General features: G+C 48.7%; 1 protein-coding gene across 1 annotated transcript; it reads right to left on the bottom strand.

The window, feature by feature from the left end:
- Positions 1 to 4,360: 4,360 nt before the first annotated feature.
- SNX15 (sorting nexin 15) lies at positions 4,361 to 19,747 on the bottom strand. Its single transcript, XM_070951516.1, has 9 exons — positions 19,623 to 19,747; positions 18,969 to 19,004; positions 18,132 to 18,252; positions 17,457 to 17,572; positions 15,708 to 15,897; positions 14,470 to 14,625; positions 12,100 to 12,357; positions 8,417 to 8,472; positions 4,361 to 4,384 (listed from the first exon to the last, which is right to left on the bottom strand). The coding sequence occupies exons 1-9, from the start codon at positions 19,719 to 19,721 to the stop codon at positions 4,361 to 4,363; spliced, it is 1,056 nt and encodes a 351-aa protein (XP_070807617.1). The 5' UTR covers positions 19,722 to 19,747.
- Positions 19,748 to 20,239: the final 492 nt, after the last annotated feature.

Genomic DNA, 20,239 nt, shown 5'->3' with positions numbered 1-20,239 from the left:
AGACTCGGAGCGATGCCTCCTGGCCGACCAGCTGAGCACTGACTTCCAAGGTTGGTGATGCTGCATTTTGTGTGTCCCTCCCTTTCCTTCCCCCCACCCACCTCCCCATCTCCTTTCTCTTCCTTTCCTTTTTTCCTCCCTCCCCCCCCGGCCCACGTTTCGATCCGATCCGGTCGAAGAACTGCCACGCCAACCCCGCCTTGCGAAACTGCGATGGGGCCGAAGACGGTGTTGTCCGTTGTCTTGGTTTTTTCCGAACTCTTCCCTTCCGGCCTGGAATGCCGCACAACCTTTGCACACAACGGCTCCCCCCTTCCGCCAGCTCCAATCTTTGCTTGCTGTGTGTTTTGCGTGCTAAGCTTCGATTCCCTGCCGCCACCGCCGCCGCCGCCACGATGCCGGCCTCTCTAAACCAGGCTTTTGGGTTTTTTTTTTTTTTTGCTTTGCTATATTCTTGGGTGCTCCCTGGTTTGATCGATATCGTTTCTTTTTTTTTTTTTTCCCCGTTGATTTGTTCTCGTTTTAATTTTGTAAAACCGGTTAAAACAAAATGGGGTTGTTGGCAGCAATTTGTTCGCTTCCCTCTCCCGCTGGTTTTTGAGATGTGAACGATTAAACGGCTTTCACAGAACCTCTCGCGTCCGCCTCGTCAAAATGCGCGTTGCAATCGCCCCTTCCTCGCCTCCTCGATCCGACTTCACCTCTACCGCCTGCTGCCCACTCCTTGTCTGCATGGGACGGAAGGATCCGGATTTGGGCCGCGTGGTGCACACACCTTTTGCGTGCTCCCACCGCCTCCGCCGCCTTCCTCCCCCCCCCTTCGCTTTCCAGAAAGACGGCCCTCTGCACCACCGCCTCCTTTCCCGCCAGGGGGATGCTCTCGCCACTAACCCTCCCTCCCCGGCCGTGAAAGTCAGCCGAACCGTTGCGCAATCCGAAGCCGTGGTCTTGTGTGAATTGCCGGATTCCGTCGCTTTTGGCTTTGAGACTAACCGAACACTGGCAGGCCACTGATGCTGTTTAACCCTGTTCCCCCCCCTCCCCCTCATTGATTTCTCTTTCTCTGTGGACAGCTGTTTCTGGAAGAAGCCAGGAATTTTGGAGGGCCCCCCCCATCTTCCAAGCAGGGAGAGCTGATCCGAAACCACCCGGCGCCTTATGATCTGCTGACAAGAAGCTGCTTCATCTACCCAAGGGAAAAATATCCTGTCCTTCTGTCACATTCTTAAAATAGGCATCGGAAAACACAGAACATGGTGTTCTGAAAATGGCCGTTCTCGGGTTCTTGATGTTCTCGGAGAACACCACAATCCAACGGTTCAGTTCTGAGTTACAGATCTTCCCCCAACAGTTGGGATGGCTGGTTTTGCATCCTGTATCCATCCTCGCCCTTCCCAAATCCATTATGAGCCACGGTGGCGCAGTGGTTAGAGTGCGGTACTGCAGGCTACTTCTGCTGGCTGCCTGCAATTTGGCAATTTGAATCTCGCCGGGCTCAAGGTTGACTCAGCCTTCCATCCTTCCGAGGTGGGTAAAATGAGGACCCGGATTGTTGGGGGAGTAATATGCTGACTCTGTAAACCGCTTAGAGAGGGCTGTAAAACACTGTGAAGCGGGATATAAGTCTAAGTGCTATTTTCCTTCCTTCCTTCCTTCCTTCCTTCCTTCCTTCCTTCCTTCCTTCCTTCCTTCCTTCCTTCCTTCCTTCCTTCCTTCCTTCCTTCCTTCCTTCCTTCCCCAGTTGTCAAATGCAGTATTGCAGGCTAACTCTGCCAACTGCCAGCAGTTCGATCCTGACCAGCTCAAGGTTGACTCAGCCTTCCATCCTTCCGAGGTCGGTAAAATGAGGAGACCCAGATTGTTGGGGGCAAGAGGCTGACTCTGTAAGCCGCTTAGAGAGGGCTGGAAAGGCACTGTAAAGCGGTATATAAGTCTATTAAAAAAATCCGGCCAAATGGGAGAAACAGGTAGTCCTTGCTTTATGACCAAACTTGAGTCAGTCCAGCATATGTTACTAAGTGAGAGAGGGCTTCAAGTGAATTTTGTCCTGTTACAATCTTTCTTGCCGCAGCCTTTAAAGGAATCCCTGCTTTTGTTAAATTAGCAACGTTAGTTGTTAAATAAATCTGGTTTCCCTGTTCCCCGTTGACTTGGGGATCGCCTGACCCTGGGACAGACACTGCAACAACTGTCATAAGTCCATGCCAGTTGCCAAGCCTCCGGATTTGGATCACATGACCATAAGGGACCCTAAGTCACTTTTTCCAGTGCCGTTGTAACTTAGAACGGTCACGAGGCGAATGGTCGCAAGTTGGAAGACAACCTGCAGGTTGGAGATCCAGACAGGCTGACCGACAGCTGGCTTGGAATTCTGGGAACCAAAGTCTCAAACTTCTGGACTCCTTTCAGAGGACAGGAAGCTGGTTTATAGTGCAAAATGGTTTCTACCCCTTCCTTCCTTGAGAGAAATGCAACCTCCACTATGGCGCTTTGGGAAAGATGGCTCTGTGTTTTTCAGGCGTCAGCTGCTGAATCACAACCTTTTTGGTGGGTAGGGGACCCGGACTGGCATTAAGGGAAGGAAGAAGCAGGAATTTGTTGTGGCCTGCCAGCGGATTCGGACAGTGAGGAGGTTGGGGAGGAAAATGGGCCAGTCCTGGAGTCTGGGGAAGGCTCTGATGAGAGCTCTGCGTCGGAGGCAGAGAGGGAGCCAGGGCCGTCTGACAGTTATCAGCTACCTTCAGAGTCAGACATCAGTGAGGCAGAAGAACAGCTGGAGCCTGTTCCCAGTGTGCGCATGCGCAGAGTTGCCAGACGAAGGGAACAGCTAAAGAACAAGGGTCGACTCAGGAGTAAAGCCACAGATGGACGATGAAGGGCCCCTCCCAGAGGGAATAAAAGAAGAGCGAAAGGGGAGTGGAGTTTGCAGGAGGCAATTAGTTCGTTTAATTGGTTCATGACTCTTCGAGACTCCTTGCCAAGTTTTGAATCGGCCTGGCAACTCTCCAAGCCAGATAAGGTCTGTGACTGTAAATTCTCCCTTGAAAGACTTTGCTGGATGTGAATGAGAGGATTATTAATAAAATAACTTAATAAAAAGGGGTTTTTGTCGGGACAAGGAGTCTGCTTCATGCTCTTGGGAAGCCTAGGTCAGAACAGAATTGGGGAGGGGAGCTGTATTTGTTTATTTTATTAAATATACTGTTTCCCCAAAAATATGACCTACCCTGAAAGTAAGTCCTAGCTCGATTTTTACATATGCGCTCAATATAAGCCCTACCCCCAAAATTTATTATTTATTTATTTTATTTTATTTCTATACCGCCCTTCTCCTGCGGGACTCAGGGCGGTGTACAGCCAAGATAAAACATTGCATAAATAAATAAATAAATAAAATAAATAAATACCCCCAAAATAAGTGCAAGAGGTAGGGCAAGGCGCATGGGTAAAAATGAAGCTAGGGTGGGGATGGGGGGTTGGAGCTCCCCTACTTACTGGGTCTTGCACACTCTGACACTGTCTCGACTTGCAGTCCTATTGTGGCCACTTGCCGTCGTTTGCGCGCGTCGCCCCTGGTCTCTGTTTTGCCGTCATGCCTTCCGGAAGGCTCTCTGCAGCCAAGAAACGGGCTCCGGATGGACATGACGGCGCCTCCCCAGCCTCCGTTTCGTGGTCAGAGGCCTTACAGAAAACCCTCTGCAGCCGATAACAGAGCTCTGGATCGATTCGGAAGAAGTGGGCTGGCAGCGGGCTCCTTCTGGGCGGAGCTTTTGGTGCCGCTGCCCCCAGGTAAGTCAGTAATTAGACCCTCCGAAAATAAGACCTAGTGTCTTTTTTGGTGGCAAAAATAAATAAATAAAAGAATTTTAATCCTCACTGTTTTTGCATCCTATATCCATCCTCGCCCTTCCCAAATCCATTATGAGCCACCATGGTGCAGTGGTTAGACTGTGGTACTGCAGGCTACTTCTGCTGACTGCCGGCTGCCTGTAATTTGGCAGTTCGGATCTCACCAGGCTCAAGGCTGACTCAGCCTTCCGTCCTTCCGAGATGGGTTTTTCTGCCTCATTCTTCTAAATCTAACGGTGGTGTTTTTTAGCTAACTTTGCATTGATGGTGCAACTCTTCCCAATGTCCCTTTTATTATTTGATTTTCCTTTTAAGTTTTATATTATTTGGATGCTTCTTCCCATCATTTGGAAACGATCGGCACATGATCCCTCCCCGAAAAGAGGACGCAACGGGAAGACAGACATCGTGTCATCGGCTAGAAGACTAGGCCATGAAAAACAGGATGTAAACAAACCAGGTAAAAGGCTCCAGACAATCTAATAAACCTGGTTACATGAATGGATGGCTTTCATTTCTGTCTTTTGGCCTTACTCTGTTTGGAAAACACAACCCATACATAGAACATTAACAGAATAACAGTTGGAAGGGACCTCGTAGGTCATCTAGTCCAACCCCCCCGCCCAAGCAGGAGACCCTACACCACTTCTGACAGGTGGCAGTCCAATCTCTTCTTGGAAGCTTCCAGGAATGAAGCTCCCACAACTTCTGAGGCAACTTCTGTTCTTTACAGATTAACAGAGTTGGAAGGGACCTCGTAGGTCATCTAGTCCCGTGATGGCGAACGTTTGGCACGCGTGCCACAAGTGGCACAAGGAGCCATGTCGCCTTGGCACGCCAGCTCAGCTCCGGTGCGCGTGCGTCGGAGTCTCTGGAGGGCTGGGGACAGCAAAAAAGTCATTTCCTGTCTAACCAGAAGTTGGGAAATGGGCCGAGGGGGTGGGGAAGGCTGTTTTCGCCCTCCCCAGATGCAGAGAGAGGATCTGGAGCCAGGTGAGAAAGAAAAGCGGGCCTACCAGGCCACCATGTGCTAGGAGTGGGGGGAAGGGGGGTCGTATGCGCAGGGCGAGGAGCATAGAATTATGGGTGTGGGCATACGTGTACGCGAACCTCCCCCGTCCCCCCCCCTTCTTGGCACGTGATGGCAAAAAGGTTAGTCATCACTGATCTAGTCCAACCTTCTGCTCAAGCAGGAGATTCTACACCATTTCTGACAAAATGGCAGTCCAGTTTCTTCTTGAAAGCTTGCAGGGATTGATAATACGATTAAATATGGGTATGATAAGGTTCTTCCAATTGTGCAAACCCACAATTCATATTAACCAGGTTACTTGTGTTGTGTGGCTACAACCAGTGAATGTAAAGAACACCTCGGTTCATCAGGAAGATACTCGCTCCCAGACTCTTCCTGGCAAGACATTTTCCAAAGTTCATTTTTGTCTTTCAAGCAGTTGAAGGAGGTTGGGGAAAAAAATGCAGAAATGCATGGCCGGCTGGGGAATTCTGGGAGTTGAAGTTCCCCGGTCTTCCAAGTTGCCAAGTTTGAACCCAAGGTGAACTTCAGCATCCTCAAAAGAGATTATTTTTCTGTACTCTGTCATTTTCTTCCTGCAGGTCTTGGAAACTTCAGACTTTTCGTAGTTTTATCTTCTCTGAAGATAGCGAGGGTTAATCTGGGATGTTTTGCGCCAGTGGTGAAATCCAATTTTTTTTACTATCGGTTCTGTGGGCGTGGCTTAGTGGGCGTGGTGTGACTTGGTGGGCGTGGCAGAGGAAGGATATTGCAAAATCTCCATTCCCTCCCCACTCCAGGGGAAGGATACTGCAAAATCCCCATTCCCTCCTCACTCCTGGGAGAAGGATACTGCAAAATCTCCATCCCCTCCCCATTCCTGGGGGAAGGATATTGCAAAATCCCCATTCCCACCCCACTCTGGGGCCAGCCAGAGGTGGTATTTGCCAGTTCTCTGAGCTACTCAAAATTTCTGCTACCGGTTCTCCAGAACCTGCTGGATTTCACCTGTTTTGCGCCCTGGGGATTGTAGTCCTCATGATTCTGATTTAAAAAGTGTTTTGGTTTGAATAGAAACCATTGGTTCTGTACCAGCTACTAAGAAGGGGGTCAAAAGTGAGGAGGAGCAGGCAACCTTAGATTTAATTTTAATTAGAAGTAGATACCCTGGAACCAGTTGGATCGTTTTAAAGATATTTCCTTACTTAAACGGAAAAACAGAACGACCATAGCCAGCCCAAAACAGTGGAAACGGAAACGACTTCCGACTTCCTGCTGGCTTCCCCAGTGACTTTCCTTGAAAGAAACTGGCAGGGACCATTGGAAATGAAAATCACACGACTGTGGCATTGAAGTGGCTGCAACTTTGCCAGATTTCAATCCCATAGGAATCCCGGGTGCCGGATTTTGGATGCATTCTGTAAATTAGTCCATTTGGGGTTGGTTCGTTCAAAAACGGTTGCTGTAGGATGCACCGTTTTGCCCAATTGAGGGTGACAAGCAGGCACAAGAGTTTTAGTACAGGGAATCCTCGACTTACAACCACAACGGAGCCCAAAATTTAAGTGAGACGTTTGTTAAAGTGAGTTTTGCCCCATTTTACGGCCTTTCTTGCCATCGTCGTTAAATGAATCACCGCAGTTGTCAAATTAGTCACACGGTTGTTCAGTGAATCTGGCTTCCCCGTTGACGTCGCTTGTCCGAAGGTCGCAAAAGGGAGTCGCTTGACACTGTAACCGTCGTAAATATGAGTCACTTAGCAGGGATCTGGATTTTGGTCATATCACCATGGGGAATGCAGCAAAGGTCTCAAATGTGAAAAAATATCGTCATTTTTTTTGGGGGGTGCCGTTGTTGCTTCGGTCAGTAATGAATTGTTGTAAGTCAAGGACTGGGAGAAACATTGAGGTGTCCGAGGCCAATTCTGCTTAGGGCAGAATGAGATTCTATCATCATCATCATCATCTTCGTTTAACGACCCTATAATCCCTTGCGGGGTGGAGTCAACTGAATGGAACTAGCAGAGTGTTTTACTGGCCGGATGCCTTTCTTGTTGCCAGTGCGGAGTTTTCTTCAGCAGATATATTCTCATTGTTCGATCCTAGGTAGAGGCAGATATTTCTCTCTCTGGGCACAATGAGCATTTATCTGCTGAATATAACTCCACATTGGAGACAGGAAGGGCATCTGGCCAGTAAACACTCCGCTCCATTCAGTTGCCCAGATTCCACCTCGCAAGGGATTATGGGTCATTAAAAGATGATGATGATGACTAAATAAATGATTGCAAATCGAGAAGTACCTTTATGTAACTTGCTATTGCATTAATTTTCTCCACCGTGGCAACTTTACGATGGGTGAATTTCAACTCCCAGAATTCTCCAGCTAGCCAGAGGAATGCTGGGAGTTGAAGTCTGCACAACTTATCGAGTTTGAAAAAACACTGTTCTAGAACAGGATTCTCCAACGTTTGCAACTTTAAGACTTGTGGACTTCAATTCCCAGCATTCCCCAGCCGGTGTGACTGACTGGGGAATTCTGGGAGTTGAAGTCCACCTTCTTAAAGTTGCCAAGGTTAAGAAACACTTCATTAAGCATTATTAAGCTTTATTGAAAATAGTTTGAGGATTATACTGAAAAAATTGGGTGGCTCTGACTAGCCACCTTCTCCAACCGAGTTCCCTCAAATATGCTGAGTCTGCAACTTTCAGAATCCTCACACCGCCATGGAGTTGTGTGAATCCGATACAACAGGTACAAGGAAATATTATGCAGTAGTGGCCAAAACTATGGAAACCTTTTGGGAAAAGTGTATTTTCTAAAACTAGCTAATTACACCACTTTTTTTTGTAGTACCATAAAATTATATATCAATGGAAAGATAATTTAATCAAGAAGGTAATGCAATAACTTTTATGAAGGATTTGCTATCAGAATAGCAGTTACAGTATAAAGAAGAAAAGTGAAACAAGATATACAAAAATGATCACCATAGAAAAAAATGAGATATAGAGAAATTATCACTATGTCAGTTAATACTTTGTTGGGTAACCTTTAGCATGAATGACGGCCTTACAACGTCTTTCCATGGAGGGAACCAAGTCTTTGAGTTCTGCAGCTGTTATCATGTGAAACCAAGATCGAATGATGGCTTCTATTAACTGTGTTTTATTGCTGGGTTGCTTTTGACTAACCAGTTTCTTTAGTCGGCTCCATAGATTTTCAATGGGGTGAAGGTCTGGGCTATTCCCAGGCCATTCCAGCAGTGGAATAGGATTATCATGAAACTCCAAAAAAAGTGGTGTTATTAGCCATCAAACCTCAAAAACACACTTTTCCCAAAAGGTTTCCACAATTTTGGCCACTACTGTAATTTATCCCAACACTGTTTAGCAATGGGAGTTCCAGTCGTAATTTGTGGTTGTAAATCCAGGACTATCTGTAGATTAAAAAGTATGAAAACGACCCAAGGAATCTTGTTAAAAATGTAATTAATTAATAAATTAAATTAATTAATTAAAATTTTATTAGCATAAAATTTGGTAACAGGCACACCTGGGTTGTAAGACCACAAATGAATTGGAGAAGCTGGATTTGCACCATCTGTGAAGCTGTAAAGAAAAATAATTCCACATAAAATTAACCGAATTTAGCGCATTACACAAACGAAGCAGAGATTTAGTGCTTGTCTGAGCTTATACAGGTAGTTCTCGACTTACAACAGTCCATATTTAATGACCGTTTGAAGTTACAACGGCACTGAAAAAAGTGACTTATGACCAGTTTTCACACTTACGCCCGTATCCCTGTGGTCACATGATCAAAATAAAGACGCTTGGCAACTGGCATGTACTTATGACGGTTGCCATGTCCCGGGGGGTCACGGGACTTTGACCAGCAAAGTCAAGGGAGAAATCAGATTACTAACTTACCATCTTACCATTCGCTTAACGACTGTGGCAAGAAAAGTCGTAAAATGGGGTGTAAAAACTCACTTAGCGACTGCCTCGCTTAGCAACAGAAATGCTGAGCTCCATTGTGGTCATAAGTTGAGGACTACCTGTAACCGGTATTTCTTAGAGTAATCATTAATTGCCATTCGTTAATCATTCATTCATTCAAATTGAAGAGAAATTTGGTCCCAATCACCATTAAATTGTAAACTTTCCCTCCACGTCCGATCTTTGATTTGAAATTCCGAGGATTATCATCCTGAATTCCACTTTTTTTGGCCCAAGCACGGGGAGAACCAAGCATAGTGTAATCTTCAAGAGATAAAACAGCTTGGAATTTGGGCAGGGGGTGTCCCAACACACTTGGGGGAGGCAACCGAGCAGTCGTGAGCGCTGCATGCATGCAGAAAAAGGAGCCGTTTGAAGGTAAGTAAAACAGCGAGGGGGGGAACAGCTCTGCCGCCCGATTTAAATCCGCTAGAAAGCGGAATTTCCTGCTTTCTAGGGAATATAAATCATGTGGCACAGCTGATTGTCGGAAATACTCATTTGGACGAACTGGTAGGGCTTTTTTTTGCTACCGGTTCGTGCGAACTGGTGCGAACCGGTAGCATTTCACCCCTGCAACTGAGTCGCCTTAAACCGTAAGACGGGCAGCAAAGAAATTTGACAATCAAATAAATAAATAAATGAACTGGAAAAGTAAACATAAAGGCTGGAAGCGTTCCGGGTAAAAATATGCAGAATTATTTCTCTCCCTGGACCAAACATTTCAGACCTCTTTATTCTCTTGCCTTCCGTTTTTTGGGGAGGGGGGGGTATTCCGTTTTGGGGGGAAGATATTTCTGCTCAATGATCTCAGAATATTTTCATCATTGAGAGAGAGAGAATATTTTCTCTCTCTCTCTCTCTCTCTCTGGGATGGTGTCGCTGTGGACGTCCACAGAAATTACTGGACAATCGACACGGATTCACAGCCAGCTCAAGAAACGAAGGCACTTCTAAAGAGGAGTTGCAAAAAAAAAAAAAATAATAATAATAATAAAGAATTCCTTCTCTAGATGTTTGGCTCTGCATTCATACAACTCGCTAATCTTGTTCCCCTGCTTGGATAAAGCCTGCCTGCTTGAAGTTTTTAACACGCAGGGACTTTGGCAAAACCTCTGAAGTGGAATCAACTGAAACTGGAATTTCCACATTCAGACAACTGTGTAAACCGAAGCCCTTTCGGACAACCTCGACTCCCCCTCACCCCTTTCTCAGCCCTCCCTGAAGGGAAGAGAAAGTCCCCAAAGTTATTTTTCGCCCAGGTTTAACGTTCAGAATCTGGGATTGAGGGCGGAGGAGGATTGGAAAAGGCCCAAACGCAGAACGGTAGGAAATAAATACAAGCGACTCGCGGCGGAATTGGAAGTCACAGTTCCAGATGCTTCAAATGTTGCTGGAAGATTTCTTCGGCCCTCTGGAGGTATTCCGCCGTCTTCTTCTTCACCGCTTCCCTGCGGGCTGGATTGGTATCGCCTGCGAACGGGAAGACATATTGGATGTCTTTTTGGTGGCTCTCACTTGGATCCCAGAATCATCATCATCATCTTTTAACAACCCCATAATTCCTCGAAGGGCGGAGTCTGGGCAACTAAATGGAGCTGAGTGTTTTACTGGACGGATGCCCTTCCTGTCGCCAATGCGGAGTTATATTCAGCAGATAAATTCTCATTGTGTCCAGAGAGAGAAATATCTGCCTCTACCTAGGATTGAACTCACAGCCTCCTGATTGTGAGGCGAGAGCTCCCTCTCTAGGCCACCCCACCACTCACTTGGACCCTGGAATCCGGGCAGCAAAAAAGCCCCCAAAATGTCAAACAGCAGCTCGAAGCATTTAGCAGAGTACAGGTAGTCCTCGGCTTACAACCACCATTGAGTCCAAAATGTAGGTTGTTAAATGAGACATCTGTTAAGTGAGTTTTGCCCCTTTTTTTATGACTTTCCTTGCCATCTTTTGCCAAGCGAATCGTTGCAGCCGTTTAAATTAGGAACACAGTCGTAACCGGTTTGTTAAGTGAATCCGGCCTCCCCATCGACTTTGCTTGTCAGACAGTCGCAAAAAGAGATCACGTGACCCCCTGGGACACAGCGACCGTCATAAATGTGAGTCGGCTGTCGGGCATCCAAATGTAAATCACGTGACAACTGTGGGGATGTTACAACGGTCTTCCTTTGTGTGAAAAATGGTCCTTTTTTTAGTGCCGTTGTAACTTCGGTCACTAAGTGAACTGTTGTAAGTCGAGGACTACCTGTTACAGGCGACCAGCTTCGAAGAACTGCCATCTCCTGGCCTAGCATCAATGGCTGCTTTCACACCACACACTCAAACCAGGATTGGTAAAAGACACAACAGCTACTCTTGCACAACACAATAAACCTGGTTAAGTGTTGACCATAGTTAATGATATTTTTTCCTTAGGTTTGCCTATTGCACCAACTCAGCCTGTTGGTTCAGTATCCATATTCACACATCACGCTGTTGTGGCCCGTCAGCGGCCTGTGCAGCTAGGAGCTGATTCTGCCAGTGAGGAGGCTGCTGTGGTGCTCCGCCAGCAGCCTGTGCAGCTGGCACTCGAGTCGGACAGTGAGGAGGCTGGAGAAGATGTGGTGCCAGAGGTGGGGATTCAGCCAGGGCCTTCAGAACCTCCAGAAGCTTCCATGGGTGAAGAGGAAGAAGAGGAGGAGCCTCTTCTCGATGCACGGGCGCGCAGAGCTGCCAAAAGGCAGGAGTGGCTCCTCAGGAGGAGGTCTCCTAGAGAGTAAGGCTTGGGGCTAATTGGCCACTCCCTTAGCCTATTTAAGGAGGAACGCCGATTGAAGCAATTTGCAGGGAACAACTTTGTTCACATACCTTCATGTCTTGTCTTGCTTATCTTATCAACTTCCTGCAAATTGCTTCTGGGCATTCTGCCAACCACAGTACGCTTTCAGTATTATTCTTTGAATTCTTGGCGGCTGTTAATGCAGTTAATTAACAGCTGTTGTTGTAAAAAACTGGTTTATTTAGTAAACTAAAGTTTAAAAGGACTTTGTGTGTGCTGCCTTCTTTGGGGTCCGTAGCTGGGGCAGAACATCACACTCAGACCGGGACTGCTACAAGACGGAGCAGCCAAGAACAGTTGCTACCTGGATTAAACTTTGGTTCCAGTTGGGCTCAGCGCTTCTCCAGGGACCAAACTTCTCTCCAGATTGGAAAAAATCCCAGAAGCCGAAGAGACCCACCTACTCAACTCAACGTACCTTGCAGACCCTGAAGGAGCAAGTCAACTCCGCTACGGTAGCCGCGAAACGCCCCCTGGTAGTCCTTGGATGCTTCGCACAACACAGCTTGCCGGATCCTCTCCGTCGCTTGGGGCAGATACCTGCCGGGATCTAATGTGGTACCTTCTGTCTCGAGATTCTGTGTCGTGTCCACGCTGAGCAGGAGTTCCGGTTTGGTCCCTGAGGCCTCCAGAGAAGCCAGACCTTCTCCGTGGGAGAGACCGGTGGCAGTAGAAGCTGGATCAGAAGGAAAAGAACAGATGGGAAGATGCTCAACTGGCTAGAGAAGGAGATGGCCAGAAGATCAACAAAGATGGTGAATGATCTGGAGGCTAAATTATATGAGGAACGGTTGAGGGAACGAGGTATGTCTAGTCCAGGGGCCTCCAAACTTGGCAGCTTTTAAGACTTGTGGTCTTCAGCTCCCAGAATTCCCCAGCTAGGATGGGGAGTGTCAACTCGCAAAGCATCCCTGGCTTCTTCGGGGGGGATGGAAAACCGGCGAAATGTCACAGCAGCCAAAGACAGATGCACATTCCATGCTTATCTCTCTCAAGGCTGTATCCCAGAGTTACCTACAGCAACCGAGGGGAGTGACCTCTACAAACCTCGAAATTGCTCTGTTGGCGAATGTGATTGATGACACGCCCTGTGGGGAGGGGGGAAACAGGGTCATAATTGGAGCGTAAATTATGTAGGGTCAGAGCTGGCTTGCTATCGTGAGTCTCCAGCCAAGCTTCAAAAGAAATCCAATTATTAGGAGCTTCATGTCGGCACATTCCCAAGTGCCTCCTTTAACGACTCTCATTCCATAACTAATTCAAGGTAGAGTCGGGGTGGCTGGATGGAGCTGAGCATTGTGGTGGCCTAGTGGTGAAGCTAATCGCCTCCCATTCAGAAGGTTGAGAGTTCAATCCTAGGTAGTGGCAGATGTTTCTCCCCGGGCGCAGTCCAATTCTGGGAGTTGAAGTCCACAAGTCTTAAAAGTTACCATGTTTGGAGACCCTGCTGGTTAGTCTAACAAAGAGACAATTGGGGGGGGGGAACATAATGGACATGTCTTCCAATTCTTGAGGGGCTGTCACAGAAAAGAGGGGATTGACTTAATCTCCAAACCACCTGAGGCCAGGACAAAATTAACGGATGGAAACTTATCACGGCAAGGTCCAACCTAGAACTAAAGGGAAATTTCCCGACAGTGAGAACAATTAACCAGTGGAACAGCTTGCCACAGGGGTAAAATGCACTTACCTTTCCTACCGGCTCGCTACCCGCACGCTGTCATCAACACATGCACTCGCTTCACTCACGCGTGTGCCATTGTCTGCGCATACGCAAAGCCTTTTGCACATGCTCAGAGGGTCAAAACCGGGACATGATGACGTCCTGGTTTTGGGGGGGGGGGGGGTTTGGAGCCTCCTCCCGCCGCTGCTACCGGCTCGCCGAACCACCTGCCACCAGCGCTACCGACTTGCACGAACCGGATAGAGCCAGCTGCATTTCACCACTGGTGCTCCATCACTGGAGGCTTTCAAAAATAGATCGGACAAACATTTGGCTAGGATGGTGTAAGGTTTTTCCTGCCTTGGAGGTTGGGCTAGAAGACCTCTGAGGTCCCTTCCACACCTGGGATTCTATGTTCCATGGGGAGATTCCCCCCTTATCCGTGTCTTGGCTCACAGACCACCATGCCTGCACATGGAGACGTACTGTTGGTGGATCTTCATCTCCCTAGCTACTGTTCTGACCTAGGCTTCCTTAGAAAGTATACAGCACAGTCTTCGTCCCGGCAAACCTCTTGAATTCAGACGGCTGTGAATTATTGTCATTCCCAGTCCGACAGGCTTCTCAAAACAGTCTTTCAGGGGAATGTTTATAAACACCCACCTCATCTCCTTTGGAATGCTGCCAGAAAACTAATTGCCAAATGCAGGACAAGGCCAAACTTAGCACAGAGTCAAACAGAGCTTTTACTGACCAGATGAACTCATTGCTTCCTGCAAAAGCTCACGTCCCGTTCGCTCCTCTTTTATGTCTTGTGGGAGGGGCCAATCATCTCCAAGCCTTACTCCCGAGTCGACCCTGTTTTCTTAATTGTTCCTGTCTTCTGGCAGCTCTGCGCATGTGCACACTGGGAACAGGCTCTCGCTGTTTTTCTGCCTCGCTGATGTCAGACTCCAGAGGCAGCAAAGAACTACCAGACGGCCTTGGCCCCCTCTCTGCCTCCGACGCAGAGCCCTCATCAGAGCCTTCCCCAGACTCCAGGACTGGCCCACGTTCCTCCCCAACCTCCTCATTGTCTGACTCTGCTGCCAGCTCTGCTGGCCGCTGGTGGGCCACAACACCTACCATTTTTGGAGAAGGGGTCAAAGAGGGCTAATTCTTGGACCGATAAGAGGCAGTGAGAAGGTGAGTCGTTCTTGGCTTCTTCTTCCTCGTCTTCCTCCCGGAAGGCAAAGAGGGCATCCAGATCTTCCTCTTGTTCCACAGCGTCCGAGGCCCCCTCTGTGGTAGAAGCATCAGTCAGTAGAAGCAACAGCAGCGCAACCTTCTAGTAAACTCCTCATCTACTAGGGAGATTATGGAACCGTAAGATTAGGTCCCCAAACGGCTGCAGGCATGCGATTCATCAGACCGAAATGTCGGCAGCTTTAAGATGGGTGGACTTCAACTCCCAGAATTCACCAGGCAGGAAGAAGGCAGAAAAAAGAAAAAGGAAGGGGAAGGAAAGGAGAGAAGGAAGGAGAAAAAGAATGAAGGGAGAGCAGGAAGGAAGGAAGGGAGGGGAAGGAAGGAAGGGGAAGGAAAGGAGAGAAGGAAGGAGAAAAAGAATGAAGAGAGAGCAGGGAGGGAGAGAGGGAAAGGAAAGAAGAGAAGGAAGGCAGAAAAAAGAAAAGGAAGGGAGAGAGAGAGAGAAGAAAAGAGAAGGAAAGGAGAGAAGGAAGGAGAAAAGAAAGAAGGGAGAGCAGGAAGGAAGGAAGATAAATAGAAGGAAGGCAGGAAAGAAGGAAAAAAGAAGGAAGGAAGGAAGGTGAAAAGAACGAACGGAGAGCAGGAAGGAAGGTAGAGAAAGAAAAAAGGCGGGAAAGAAGGAAAAAGGAAAGAAGGAAGGGGAAGGAAAGGAGAGAAGGAAGGGAAAAAAAGGAAAAGGAAGGGAGAGAGAAGGAAGGAAGGGGAAGGAAAGGAGAGAAGGAAGGAGAAAAGAATGAAGGGAGACCAGGAAGAAAAGAAGGAAGATAGATAGAAAAAAGGCAGGAAAGAAGGAAAGAAGGAAGGAAGGAAGGAAGGAGAAAAGAACGAATGGAGAGCAGGAAGGAAGGAAGGTAGATAGAGCAAGAAGGAAGGCAGAAAAGAAGGAAAAAGGAAGGAAGGCAGGTAAGAAGGAAAAAAGGAAGGAAGGGGAAGGAAAGGAGAGAAGGAGAAAAAAGGAAAAGGGAGAGAGAAGGAAGGAGAGAAGAAAGGAAAAAGAAAGGCAGAAAAAAGGAACAAAGGGAGACAGAAGCTGGGAGGGAGTGAGTGAGGAAGGAAGGAAGGAAGTGCTATTTCAACCTTTCTCATATTGGAATCAAGAGCCTTAAAGGGGGTACCTTGGTTCTCCATTTGGGGCTTAGAGACGCCATCTTTGCTGGCCGGCTCCGGATACAGCAGTAGCCCATCATCCTGAACCAGCCCCAGGGCCTCCTCACCCTGCTCGACTCCAGCCGTGGGCACCGGGATGAGAGGGAGGGGCAGCGAAGGCAACTCCCATCGCCTGGGACTGCTCTGGCCCTCTCCGCCCTGTAAGGACAAAGCAAGCCACTACTTTCACACAACCCAGGGAACCGAGGCACTGAGTTTGCCACCTTCTGGATTTGGGCACCAAGGGGAGTCAAAACTATGGGTAGTCCTCGCCTTGCGACCGTAGTTGAGCCTGGAATTATGACCATAAGCCATTGCGGCTGTAAGTCGGGAGAGATCATGTCACCAGACCTGATTTTTAAAAAAAATAATAATATTTTTTGCAGTGGTCACTAAGTGAATGTACAGTTGTTAAGTGAATCCATTCTCCGTAATGGGATTTTTGTGGGGTTTTTTTGCAGGAAAGCGGAAATAAAAAGAAATGCAAATTGATTGGGCTAAGCATGTTGCATCAGCTTTTTGGTAGAAAATTCAACGGTTGAGTACAGGGTATCAAACCGTATCCTGGTTTAATCCTGGTTTAATTCTCACCCCAGGAAACTTTCAGGTATGCGTGGACTTCAACTCCCAGAATTCCCTTTGAACTGTATGCACGTCAGTTGCCCCGGGGGGAATTCTGGGCGTTGAAGTACACGTACTTTAGGATTCATCAGATGGGGAAACCCTGAGTTTAAATGCAGAGGAGGTATTCAGCAGGTTCTGGAGAACCGGTAGAGGAAATTTTGAGTAGTTCGGAGAACCGGCTGGCCCCAGAGTGGGGTGGGAATGGAGGTTTTGCAATATCCTTCCCCTGGAGTGGGGAGGGAATGGAGATTTTGCAGTGTCCTTCCCCCTGGAGTTGGGAGGGAATGGGGTTTTGCAGTATCCTTCCCCTGGAGCGGGGAGGGAATGGGGATTTTGCAGTGTCCTTCCCCCTGGAGTGGGGAGGGAATGGAGATTTTGCAGTATCCTTCCCCTGGAGCGGGGAGGGAATGGAGATTTTGCAGTATCCTTCCCCTGGAGCGGGGAGGGAATGGAGATTTTGCAGTATCCTTCCCCTGCCACGCCCACCATTCGAAGCTACGAAGGCGCTGAAAAAAGTGACTTACGACCATCTTTCACACTTATGACCGTGGCAGCATCCCCAGGGATTTACATCCAGCTGCTTGACAACTGTCTCATAGTTATGACGGTTGCAGTATCCTGGGGGGGGGGTGGTCACGCGATCTCCTTTTGCGACTTTCTGACGAGCAAAGTCAACGAGGGAAGCCGGATTCACTTAACGACCAGGTGACTCACTTTAACAGCAGCAGTGATTAACAGACGTGGCAAGAAAGGTTGCAGAATGGGACAAAACTCACCGAACAAAGGTCTCACTTAGTGTCATAAATTCTGGGCTCGGTTGAGGTCGTAAGTGGAGGACCACCCTGTATTTATTTATTCATTATGAAATTTATTTGCTACCCGTCTCGGGTCCCAGCGACTCTGGGCGGCTTTTATAGAGTAAAAATTCAGGATTAAGGACCCGCTATAAACTTTGCCACCCAAAGCAGAGTCCCTGGCAAACCACGATTGTACAATGCACAGTCAGCCCCCCCCTCCTTCCCCACCCAACGTGGCTCTTGTTCGCTGAGCTGCCACGGGTCCAAAATAAACGCAGAATAAATAAATGAAGATACCCGGAAGAATTCCTTCAGCTGGGGGCTGTTATTTAACGCCGGGATAGGTATGGTGAAGTGGAGCATGTCTTCCGCTGCTTTTCGCCGCTCTTCAATCACCTCGGGCTCAAATCGGCCTGCGGAAGATTTGGGAGCAAGGTTTGAGAGATTCCTAAATGGCTGGGTGACGCGGGTGGCTCAGTGGCTAAGACACTGAGCTTGTCGATCGAAAAGTCGGCAGTTCAGAGGTTCGAATCCCTAGTGCCGCGTAACGGGGTGAGCTCCCGTGACTTGTCCCAGCTTCTGCCAACCTAGCAGTTCGAAAGCAAGTAAAAAATGCAAGTAGAAAAATAGGGACCACCTTTGATGGGAAGGTAACCAGGTTCCATGCGCCTTTGGCGTTGAGTCATGCCGGCCACATTACCACGGAGACGTCTTCGGACAGCGCTGGATCTTCGGCTTTGAAACGGAGACGAGCACCGGCCCCTAGAGTCAGGAACGACTAACACATATGTGCGACGGGAACCTTTACCTTTACCTTAATGGCTGGGGATTAGCGGCACTGTAATCCCCGGGAAGACAGCCGGTTGGGGGGAAAAGGGGAGGAAGGGAGCTGAACGGCTCCCCCAAAATCTGGTGATTTTTCCCCCCCCCCCCGGGCTGCAAAACCGGGCGAGGGGTCGTTCGTGGACTCACCGAAGACCTGAGCCCGCGGGAAAGCGGGGAAATCCTCCATGCGCCGGAAGAGGTTGCGATGGGTGTACGCCAGGTCGGCGTGCAGCTTCTTAAAGTCGCTGTATCTCTTCCAGACCACGATCTGCGGGATGCGAAGCGATTCAGACAACGGGGCAGTGTGGTGTTTCTAGATGTCGGCAATTTTCAGACGGGCGGACTTCAACTCCCAGAATTCCCCTGCCGGCATGTGGAGTCCATTTCATGCCGGCTGGGGAATTCTGGGAGTTGAAGTCCGCCCATCTTCAAGGTGCTAAGATTGGAGAAAACACCATTATCGTGCATCAGCCAGATCTCGTTTCTACACACACACACACCCCTTAAGGTATAAGAACCTCTTTTTCAACAATCTACCTCACAGGGCTGTTGTGACGGAAGAATATAGAATAATAGGGTTAGAAGGGAGCTTGGAGGTCTTCTAGTCCAACCCCCTGCCTGTGATAGGAGATTTGCAACTGACCCTGATCAGTGTCCTTGGAGAATTGGCAACCACAAACCCCGGAAAATGGCTGCTTGAGGCATCCACTAAGGGTGTTGTGTGTGAATCCAGCTGCTAAGCTCCTCCACCAGCCCACCGATCTTGGGACAGTGTGTTGTGCGAAGGGTTACTCCTGCCTCATAGCCTGACTAGGTGGCTCAGTGGCTAAGACGCTAAGCTTATCGATCAGAAAGGTCGGCCGTTCGGCGGTTCGAATCCCTAGTACAGGTGAGCAGGGGGTTGGACTAGATGACCTCCAAGGTGCCTTCCAACTCTGTTATTGTTACTGCCTTCCCCCTTGGCAGGCTGGGTCCTTCACGTACCTCCTTGGTGTCATCCGGATTCGCCTTTGAGACAAACTGGAAGGGGAAAAAAAAAAAAAAGAGAGAGATAAAACAGGAGGACAAAAAGTCAAATCGGCGCCTTTGCCAAGTTTTGCCTTCCCTGATGGTTGAAGAATGCCAGAGGCGCCAGGGAGTGGCGGTGGCACAGAGCAGGATGCCAGCTCCAAAGCAAGCTCCCTCCTGCATGTCCAGATGCTCTCTGGGGGGCCCCCAGCAATTGCAACCCCAGCAATTTCCCCCCCCCCTCTCAACCTCCCCACTGGCAGCCCCATTGCACCGCCTGGCGGTGCATCCACATTACACACATATTAAACACTCACACCTCTGCCAAGGGACAGGCTGGGGAGGGAGGAGGAGGGAAAGCAGCCCCCAACCCTTTTTGCAAAAAAAAAAAAAAATCAAATAAATAAATGCAAAAGGGAAAACCAGCTCCTCTCTGGTTCTCCCTCCTCTCTGCTCCCGGCTCTCTGCACATGCTCCTGAAACTATTTTCTCCTTTTTTTTTTTTTTTGCCTCTCTGGCTGCTGCTGCAACCCCCCCCCCCCCCACATTTGCATGCTTTTGGGGAGGGGGACCCCCCACCCTGCCTGGGGAGGAGGGTGGGGGGCTCCTCCTTGCAAACCCCTTCCTCACTTTAGCCGTGACTTTGTACTCGGTGTAGCCTTTGGGGTGGCTGCGGGGGTCGCTGACCGCGTAGGAGCGATGAAACTCCTCCTTCGCCCGACGGGACATCCCGGGAGCCTTTTTGGGCGACGCGGCCCCTTTAAATCCAGGGCTGGGGCCGAAGAGGAGGAAAAAAGTCCGCGCGCTGCCCGAAGGGGGGGGGGTTGTCCTGCAGGGCGCATGCGCATCCAAACCCTGCGTTTCCTCTCTACGGCGCTAATCCAAGGGAGCGTCTGCAAAGGACAACCCTGCGAGTTCGGCGTTTAGGGATCGTGAGCCAAGTTCCCGATTGGGCAAAAAAAGGCGAATGAGGATCGTTTTCTTTCCCCAACCTGGCGCCCCCTCAGGGGAATCTTGCAAAAGACCACTCCCCGAATTCCAACGCATTGGGGGAGGGGGAGGAGGGGGGAAAAGCTGGGAAGTTGGGCTTTCCACCTCCATCCCCAGCTGCAGAGTTTTACAGATTAATAAATTCTTTCTTTCTTTCTTTCTTTCTTTCTTTCTTTCTTTCTTTCTTTCTTTCTTTCTTTCTTTCTTTCTTTCTTTCTTTCTTTCTTTTTCTTTCTTTCTTTCTTTTCCTTTCTTTC

Source organism: Pituophis catenifer, unplaced genomic scaffold (genome assembly GCF_029215685.1).
Source record: "Pituophis catenifer annectens isolate HBS135680 unplaced genomic scaffold, rPitCat1.0.hap2 SCAF_10, whole genome shotgun sequence".
Taxonomy (NCBI): Eukaryota; Metazoa; Chordata; class Lepidosauria; order Squamata; family Colubridae; genus Pituophis; species Pituophis catenifer.
The sequence above is the reverse complement of the archived record's forward strand: the minus strand, read 5'-3'. Positions and strand labels throughout refer to the sequence as shown.